Consider the following 9842-nt stretch of genomic DNA (forward strand, 5'->3'; position numbering starts at 1 on the left):
CAGCTGTGAGTTTTTAGTGGAGTGTACACACAGTTAACGAATATTGATTAATGTAGTTAATGAGTTTAGCTAATTAATCTCATATCGTTGTAGCTTCTGATCTGTAGGTCCATTAGGTCCCCTTCCTAGCTCATAAAGAGTAATGAGATTTATTTATATTGGTTGTAATTTGAAATGTTCAAATTTACTTTGGGAATTAATATAATGTATATTGATACATTATAATATAAAGTTTATTAGACTTTATTATATAAATTTAATTTTGGATATGATTCAAAATTAAATTACAAGAGAATAAAATATTTGAATAAGTTCAAATATCAGTTTAATTTGAATTAGATTCATATTAAAACTATAAGTTAAAATTTAATGTGTATATGATACATATTAAAACTATAGGTTATGCGAGAAATTTATATTTGAATATGATTCAAATTACGGATTAAATTAAATATAAGATATTTAATTTAGAAATTAATTAATTGGAGAATTAATTAATAGTTTAGTATAATTTGATTTAATTAAATTTGATTTAATTAAATTAATTAAATTAAAACTATAAGTTATGCGAGAGATATTCATTTAAATATGATTTAATTAATTATTAAATTAAATTAATTAATTAGTTTAATATATATATATATATATATATATTAATTTAATAATTATTATTAAGTTAATAAAGAACGTGGGAGGTTTTCCCACGTTTCCATTTATTATCTCCAACTTCCCACTTCTTCCGTCTGAAGAAGTGAGAATTCTTTGCGTAACAATTAGAACGAGTGAGTTCTGCGAAGGAGAAGACTTTCCATTCTCTCTGGAAAAGTTCTCTCCTATAGAAAAATTCCCTTATTCCAATTTTGGTTCCCACAAACCATCTCAATCAGAGAATAGGAAGATTTTCAAGTGGTGGTGCCCCAAAATTTGGTGATTGGTAGATTCAGAGTCGTCAACGGGCGTAAGTTTTTTCTTCTCTGTATTTTTCTTCAAAGAATGTTTAACCATAAAAAATTGTTTTTCTAACTTTTGGCAATGTATTGGTATTTTTAAGGTTCCAATTAAAATTGAGTTTCTGTAATTCTTCCGCTGTAAAGAGTTTTCATCCCTTCAATTGGTATCAGAGCCATCTCAATTTTAATTGAGAATTTTAAAAATTTGCATTGGTTAGGTGGGATCTCTACATTATGAATGTGGTTTTTGCAATTGAATGTTTCTATAATTTTGGCCATAGATTTACTGTTTTGATAAAATCAAATTGTAAAGGCCCCTGCATTTTTTGGCATTTTAATTTGTAAATCTGTAATTTAGAGTCTATTTGTTGGATTCGGCGTGTTTTTCTGAGTTTTTTGACACCAAATTTACCCAAAACGGACAACCGGAAGGCCATGAACAGGAGTTTTTTTTATTCTGTACGGAAACCGAAGCAAAAAAAAAAAAAATCCGCGGCTGGAGGTTGAAGAAGGGATGACGTAAGCATGACGTCATCGGCTCGTACGGACGGCTCGCGGCTCAGCTCAGTTGTACGGACAGCTCGGTTCGGCTCGGGTGTACAGACGGCTCTCGCGATCGGCTCCGATTTTTTCATATGGTGCCGGTTCAGGCGGTTTTGGGCCGGTTCTTCATATTTTAGGCCGGTTCAAGCATTTTTTAGCCGATTTGGAGCGATTTTTGACTGGTTCAAGGTGTTTGGGCCTGGTTTGAAGCTTTTTGAGGGTTTTGAGACCGGTTTTGGAGCTTTGGAAGCACTTTTAGGATAAATTTAAGGCTTTATTATTGTAATTTTTGCTTTATTTTATCCTAGGGGCCAATTTTACAGATTCAATTGTTATTTAAATGCTTTATGGATGTCATTTAGATAAATCCCACCTTAGGTTAAGCATGTTCATGCATTTTTATATATTATAAATGTTATAATGTATGGTTTTAATGCATGATTGTGAATTTCATGAGTCATTTAAAATATGTTGATATTTTAAATATATGAAATTGAATAAGCATGATACATGACATTACTTAGTTAAATATAATTTTTTATATTTAAATTAATGTCTTGTGTATGCTTGATTGATTTTGATATTTTATTTAATATAATTATTATATTAAAAAGATGAAAATTAATTTGCATTGTGCATATTACATCCATAGTTTAATATAATTGTTATATTAATATAATGTATGCATGTAATATGGTTTTATTTAATTATAATTTGATTTTAATTATTTAAACCATAGTATACATGATTATAGGGTTAATTAACTAATTTTCTAATAGTTATAAAATTTGATTATTAGAAACCGTTAACCTATAATAAAGAGTTACATGCAAACATAGGATCTTAGGATTAATTGGATTTAATTTTAAATTGTTTAAAATTAAATAAACCTAAGATCACATTAATTCTAATAGGATTAGAATTAAGTCTTATTTTTAGTTTAATGAAACTAAATAGGAAAAATAGGATTTAAGGTTATAAGGGAACTCCACTGGTAAAGTTCTGTCTAAGGCTGGGGATACTTAAGTTGACGGTTTACGGAATACCTCCTACCTGGGAACTGACCCGGAACCGGCGTAACCTTATTCCTATTAGCATAAGATGTCACTAGGTAAATTAAATGGTTTAATACACCTAGAAACTTTAGTGTAAAGTTTTATTATAAGTGTTATAATAAGAATAGACTTAGTTAGATTCATTTAGCCGGAATGTAGGGTTAAAGTGAGCACCTCTCAATGTCTTAAACACTACAATTGTTTACCTCTCGGGATACAAATGACTAAATTTGGTTAAGCGAGATATATCTTGAAGATTTCACTTACAAGACTTATAGAACTTCTCTTTTTTAAGGGTGACAACCTCTTAGCACCAAATACCCACACTTGTTCTCCTTTCGGGATAGAAATGATGGAAGTTATCTCGCCAAGGTGGAGTTTGTCTTTAAACTCCTTCTTGCGCATGTCAGCCATATTCTTGTTTCTTGCTCTCTTAGGTAATTGGTGATAAACACTGTCTAAGTGATGACTATTGCTCAGCTAATGCAATAAGAGTTATAAGCTAAGCTTCTTATCAAGAACTTATCACAAGACCAAACTCCAAATAACACATTAACAGATGAGTAGTAAAGAAATGATAGATTGAAAGGTATAAGTGTGCAATATATTAAAGAATGTAGGTCTTAGACCACTCTGCAATATGAACAAATACATTGCAAAGAAATACAAAAATGGAAAGTATAGAAATGAACATTACAAGTTAGGGGAAATAAAAAATGGCATCTTCTCTATTGGACTCTAAGCTTTTAGGCCAGTTATGGTTGGTCCATTCAGACATTTGACTTCTCTTAAAGCCGGCCAAGCTCTCTTTGTCTGGTAGATATGGGATCCTTTATAGGAAACTTTTGGAAGAAAACTTCTATTCTTCTGATTATGTCAGTGCCGATTGCAACCTTTGTCAAGTCACATCAACCCTAACTACTATTCTTGTCTTCTAGTTAACATTTCTTGCGTGATGACGTAGATCCTCGTCTAGAAATTGTATTTGCCAGACAGACTCTTCTCGCGTAGCTTTTGCACGAGGTCCTCTACGGTTCGCTAGTTTCTTTTTTTGTTCCTATTCCTGCATTTAAGACATTAAAAACACAGGAAAACAGGTATGAAGGCCTATGTACAATGCATTTTCAAATACTTATGAATTTACAACAGAAGTCACGTGTTTTGACACTTTTACTACACGTTTTGGCTTCATTATTCTATCTAAAAGGCTATAATAACATGTATTTCTACAAGTTATCATACCCCCAAATTTAGAATAATTCTTGTCCTCAAGCATCACTCTGTATCATGCTTGTCCCTAAGCACAATTCCTCGTCAAAGACTCAAATTCCTCTTTGCACTTCTAAACTTCTCAAAACTCGAGTTATTTTTATTCGTTATTTAGGGCATATTCTCATTACGTACTTCTCATTATGAAAGTTTTTCTAGGTTCAAAACGCGACAAGCTTAATACTCAAAATACACTTGTTCATTAAAAAAAAAAATCTTATTTTCAAATTTTAGAAATTGCTAAAATTTATGAATAGTTTTGAATCCTTTTGGCAAAAAAAATGGTTTTTATTTACTTGTTTTACTTGGCAATTGGCGTTGAGTGAGAAATCATAGGCACTCTATGAGTTCGTGCCTCTCTTTAACTATAATTCTTATCGCCTCTTATTACTCAACTCTCAAACTTTTACTTTGAAGCTTTGCTTCTTAATTATTTTTGACAAGAGGAAGCAACATTGGAGTTGTTATTTCAATTGAATAAAAGAATGGACAAATTTTAAAATTTTTACACATTTTGGCTTTGCTTTAACTTTTGTTTAAAATGCTTTATTTTAAACCCCTTAAAAGGTTTCCAAAAAGTTTCAAAAGCTTTAGCTCGAACCACACTTTAAAATGTCCTCATTGCTAAAAATGAATGATTAAGATTTATTGTAGAAAAATCTTACAGAAGAAGTTTGAGGTAAAGCTTCTGATGGAAAACATTCAAACGCAGCGGAATAAGGATTGAAAAATTACTCTAATTGCATCTAACTAATTAGAGATTTACATTCATCATCTACCCTAATTAAATGAAATTAGGGATTATATAAAAATACTTACATTCAAAGCTTTTCGTTCCTTGAAAATCTCCTCACGAACTCGAACTGGGACTACCACTAGTGTTGACCCGCTATTCTCAGGGCTTAGAACCGGGTTGTGGGACCCGAAGTAAAGGAAATTGAGAGAGATGGAAAAATGAAGGAAGAAAACTAAAGTTTGGTTAAGAGAGAGAGGTGATACCATTTGTTAAGAAGTTTGAATAATTTATAAAATTATCAAAAAAATTTGAAATGAATTTTCAAAATCAATTTTATAAAAAAATCTAAATGCAAAATGCATGAAAAAACTTCTCCTTTGATCAACACCTCATTCTCCACTCAATCTTAATGGGCTATGTGTTTACATCTTATGTAAACACTTGTCCCATTAAGTGTTAGTGGGATTATCCAACAAAATATTAGATTTTTCTACTAACTTTAATCTGAGGGTAATATGATCATATGACCAATCAAGTCAAAGTCAAACTATGACGTTTACAAGTCAAAAATCAACATTTTGAATTTTTACCATTTTGTCCATCTTGACTAATTTCAACATCCCGAGCATGAATCCAAATTTTTTTTTTCGTAATTCAAATCATATTTGAATATAAAGTCGATCAAAGTTTGACTTTTCAAAGTCAAAAGTCAACATTTTGACTTTTTACAACTTTGACCATTTCCATCAATTTCATGCCTTCGAATATGAATCCGTATTCATATTTTTTGTATTTAAATCACATTTAAATATAAAACTCTATTTTAAAGCTATAATCGATGACTAATTATATATACTTGTTGGTTTCTCTCCCTTTACCCAATTCGAACAATTCGAATTATTCCAACATATTGTTCTAAGTTAATTTCATATAAGCTAGCATGGGAACCTAACGAGACTATAGATCATAAGCTCTAGCGATTCGAGACTAACTGGCTAAACCCTTTTTAGATCGAGCTAATCAACATTTGTTAACTAACAGGTCATTCCAATAAAGTCTCGTAGTTGCACTCCCCTCACTATAAATATATTTATGTACATTTGATATAATCATGATTAGTAAGTTAATCCTTCATAGGTTGTTCACAACCTTGGCTTGATCAAAATATCGTTTTACCCCGAAACTACATCTTGTTTGTTAAGTCTCATTGATCCACTATTGAACAATGGGTTTAACGTCCAACCTATAAACCAAATCCCTCTTGGGTTAATGAGATGGTGGGGTCCGTTGTTCAAGACTTTGATTCGGTCCTTAAGGATACAACCTATCTACTAATCCTGAAAGTGAGTAGGTGTGAATTTCGTCTTGTACCCTATGTTCCTAGCTATCCACTTGGTCTTACCCCTGAAATGGAAGGCTTATTGGGCCAGCGTTGTTGAGTTGTCCTCACCTATGCAAATCTAAGGATAATTCCTTGTGAACAAAAGTTTATAGTTAGCTCATGATTAATATTAAGTTACCTAGGTCACCAATAATCGAAATAACCAGTTTTATATAGTCGACGGTGTTATAACTTATAAGTGATTATTTCATGGTTCTAGTCTTGTGTAAATTTTTTACATATGATGCCCATACTTCCATGTCTCTACATGAACGATCACTAGTAGAAAAATGGCCTACGATGACAGTTAAATGCGGTCATAAAACGATTTCGTGACAGTTATTTTGCAGTCATTGATGTGGCAGTCATGGAAAGTATTTTATGACAGTTCTACAAACTGTCACGAAATTTGTTTTTCATGACAGAGAATAAATGTCACGAATTCATTATTTTATGACAGATTATAAATGTCATTATTTAGATTTTATGACAAATAATAACTGTTATTGTTTATATTTTATGACAGAGAATAACTGTCATTGTTTATATTTTATGACAGACAATAAGTGTCATTATTAATCTTGTGTAAAAGGGTATTAAATGTCATTATTTATCATTTATGACTTTTATTAACTGTCATCATTTCATCTACCATTCTTGCCTATATTTTAAATTGAATCCTTGTTTTTTTTGTCACCCTACCATACAACACACCCATATGGAAAGAAATGGTGAACGCATTAATATATATACTTTAATATATGTACAATTGTTCGTCATAAAGTGTTTCTACAATAAAGTAATGAACAAGCTATTTAAATAAATACATTTGAACCAAAATTTGGCTACCAAACCTACAAAAAGACCTATAAATCAATCAATTGCTGCAAACATGGCTTCACTGCTCCAATGGATTCTAGCAAAATCTAGTAAGAAAAAAAATGATGATTGTAACTCAAAATAAGACCTATTATAAAGACATGAAATAGTGCAAACACCCACAACGGACAAAACAACAGTCAAACATTTCTGATTCAAAAACCAATAACAACCCGAGATTAGTATAAAGATAAATAAAATGGTACAAATATCGACAAAGCAACAGTCATTAGTCTTAATTAATCATAAACCAATAACAACGATTAAAAAAATGATCTTCACAATCCCATCATAATTCACAAACAATTGAAAAAAATGATCTAAAAACAAGATAATATATACATGTAATTACATCAACCTACACATAACTTAAACCACCTAAAGCATTTCTATACAAAAGCCACCGACATATAACTTAACCCAAAAATCAGTAAGTCATTTCAGCACAACCAATATGAAAATCACAAACCCTTTCGAATTCTCAATAATACTTCTTATCAGAAAAACATCATTCATCAAACAATAAAAGCAATCAATAAAGAGTTGCAACAAATACACGTAACTTACAGTAGCTCTTCTCTACTCTACAACAACAGCAAGTGCAAAAGCAATGAGATTAAAGATAAACACCACAATTAGATAAAAATGGCGAAGAAGATGAATCTTTAATACTCACATTTTTTTTCAATGTAGTTATTTGATATGAATATGTTGAACATGCTTGTATTGCCACCAAGGTCTTCCAAAAAAAAAAAAAATTGGCATTAGATATGAATGTCAATAACATTTACTAAAAGTTCAACTAAACCGTTTAAAACCAAAACCAATTACTCGATATTTCACATGGTGTGCAAGCATATATACAAAAACATTGGCACTATCTCTTCAACATACACATAATTAGTCCCCTTTTACTGGCCTCATAACTCATAAAACACTTATATATTGCATATTGACAAAACTAACACCAATGTCTACAACGTCTATAACGATACAAAATCCAAAGGTTTAGAACCCAAATATACACTTGTTGATGAGTTGAATACAAAATTATATTACAGTTTAGAACCCAAAAAGTAGAATAAGTTATGGAACCAATATAAGGGTGAAAAATATCAGGGAGATGTTGGTCAATATATTCAACTCTCGACTCTTAGAGGATAGAAGACTCCAATTATGACATAATTTAATTAGAATGCGCCTTACTTTAAAAAATCAAAAAAGACATGACAATGGCTTTTCTAAATTCTTTTGTCCTACAAAAACTACGGTAAAATGAACGAAATTGTGGAACAATTTGTAAAAGACATGGATTGACTTAAAAGTTAAAACAGTTCATCATTCGTTTGGTAAAGAAGTAAAGGCTCCAATAACTCGATCCAACACAACAAACAATTCAATTAAATGCAAAAAAAAAAAAAAAAATTGATGTCTTGGTAAAAAAGAACACTTATTATTTTTTATGTAAAGAAAAAGAAGACGACAAGACCTCTATCAAGCTACAACACATCAAACAATAGCAAAAGGCCCATACCTAAGTCTACTGTAATCTTGTTGACCTTCAAAACAAAGAAGCATATACCAACTCAGAGAGATTATAATCCATTAAAAGCAAGCAAGCTATCAAAAGAGTCCATGTCACTGTTGCTCCACGAAATATAATGAAGGGAAATACAAAAATAACATTATGAAAGAACTGAAACTAGAATTTAAAGAAGAAAAGAAAAAGGAAATGATCAATTGGGGCTCTTGTTTTGATCCCAAATTCTTTTAGCTTTTAGAATGGCCAAACAAGAAGCTCCACACAAGAAAAGAGTCATTACTCAAAATAGCAGCCAATGCCAAAAAAATTATAAATTAAAGAAAAAAAACTTTAGTAATTAGTTTACTTTGCTAGTTCCTTAAACTGATTGGAAGCTTTACTAAAATTCCCCAATTTCTGGCTAACAAAGCATGCCTGTTAAATAATATTTCAAAGAAATATTATCAGAAAACATAATTTCAAAAGTTTTCTCCATAGTTCTGAAAAGAATACTCCACATTCGATTACTAATTGCTTATGAAGTATGAATTAATTTAAGCAAAGAACCTGTAGAACGCGCGGTGGCTTCTGAACGTCAGAAGTATGAAGTAATTTAACCTGTGCAGATGGAAGAGGTGGCTTCTGAACGGCGGCGGCAGACGAACCTGCGCAGACGGAAGAGGCGGCGGCTGCTTGCGAGCGACAACGAACATGTGCAGACGGAACAGAACGCGCGACGACGGCTTGCGAGCGACCACGAACAGAACGCGCAACCACGAGCAACGAGCGACGGTGAACACGAGCAACCATGAGCAACGACGAAACGACACGCAGACAGAAGAGGTGGCGACGACTTGCGAGCGATGATGAACACCACGCAGACGGAAGAGACGATGTCGAACAAGCTTACCGCGCGGCAGACAGAAGATTGGGGGAGAAGAGAAATTTGGGGGAAAAAAGTTAAATTAAAAGTTAGGGCTTTTTTTATTAATAAGAAAGGAGATAAGAAAATATATAATTAATAAATTATTTTATTATTTATATTCAATGATAGTTAAAATTTGTCATTGATTTATGACAGTTAAAAACTGTCATAAATTCTTTAAATCCGAAAAATTCCGTCTTTTCCCGCCAAAAAGGCACATTTTGACCTTTTATGACAGTTTTTTTCCTTCTTTTAATTTTGGATGAAATGAACTGTCATAGTAGATACCTTTTCTTGTAGTGGATTCAGGATCATATCATTTGTACTAACTACAAAATGGACCGCATCCATAACGTTCCCAGAATAAGGTACCCAACCTTAGTTATACATTATAGACTGTTTGGTCTATATATACTTGAACTTCCTCCATGCTTATGTTTCTACATAAAGTTCAACTCTACACTAAATAGCCTCAGAACCTTGGTTTATTAGATTCAAGATTATAGTATTCTATTTTCACTAATAAGTCCTCAATAACCACTTTTTTTAATAGAATATATATTAAATTACAAACTATGAGTT

At 31.7% G+C, this 9842-nt stretch overlaps 1 protein-coding gene across 4 annotated transcripts; it reads right to left on the reverse strand.

The window, feature by feature from the left end:
- Positions 1-6653: 6653 nt before the first annotated feature.
- Positions 6654-9329, reverse strand: LOC103503375 (uncharacterized). Of its 4 annotated transcripts, none has more exons than XR_007823415.1 (4): positions 8903-9329; positions 8348-8433; positions 7490-7552; positions 6654-6860 (listed from the first exon to the last, which is right to left on the reverse strand). XR_007823415.1 is itself a non-coding variant. In XM_051089499.1 (4 exons), the coding sequence occupies exons 1-4, from the start codon at positions 9143-9145 to the stop codon at positions 6808-6810; spliced, it is 384 nt and encodes a 127-aa protein (XP_050945456.1). In that variant the 5' UTR covers positions 9146-9327; the 3' UTR covers positions 6654-6807. The 4 variants fall into 4 exon arrangements, 3 of the variants coding, with proteins under 3 accessions (XP_050945456.1, XP_016903446.2, XP_050945457.1); XM_051089499.1 differs by having other exon boundaries at positions 8348-8372; positions 8903-9327; XM_017047957.2 differs by lacking the exon at positions 8348-8433 and having other exon boundaries at positions 8903-9322.
- Positions 9330-9842: the final 513 nt, after the last annotated feature.

This window comes from Cucumis melo, chromosome 9, assembly GCF_025177605.1.
Source record: "Cucumis melo cultivar AY chromosome 9, USDA_Cmelo_AY_1.0, whole genome shotgun sequence".
Taxonomy (NCBI): Eukaryota; Viridiplantae; Streptophyta; class Magnoliopsida; order Cucurbitales; family Cucurbitaceae; genus Cucumis; species Cucumis melo.

Excerpts from the sequence above, each read along its gene's own strand:
- LOC103503375 (XM_051089499.1), bottom strand. The coding sequence starts at position 9,145 with ATGGTTGCTCGTGTTCACCGTCGCTCGTTGCTCGTGGTTGCGCGTTCT. Across the intron at positions 8,373-8,902 it reads AGCCACCGCGCGTTCTACAG|GTCAACAAGATTACAGTAGA; the intron begins GTTCTTTGCTTA and ends TTTGTTTTGAAG. Across the intron at positions 7,553-8,347 it reads CAAGATTACAGTAGACTTAG|ACCTTGGTGGCAATACAAGC; the intron begins GTATGGGCCTTT and ends TTTTTTTGGAAG.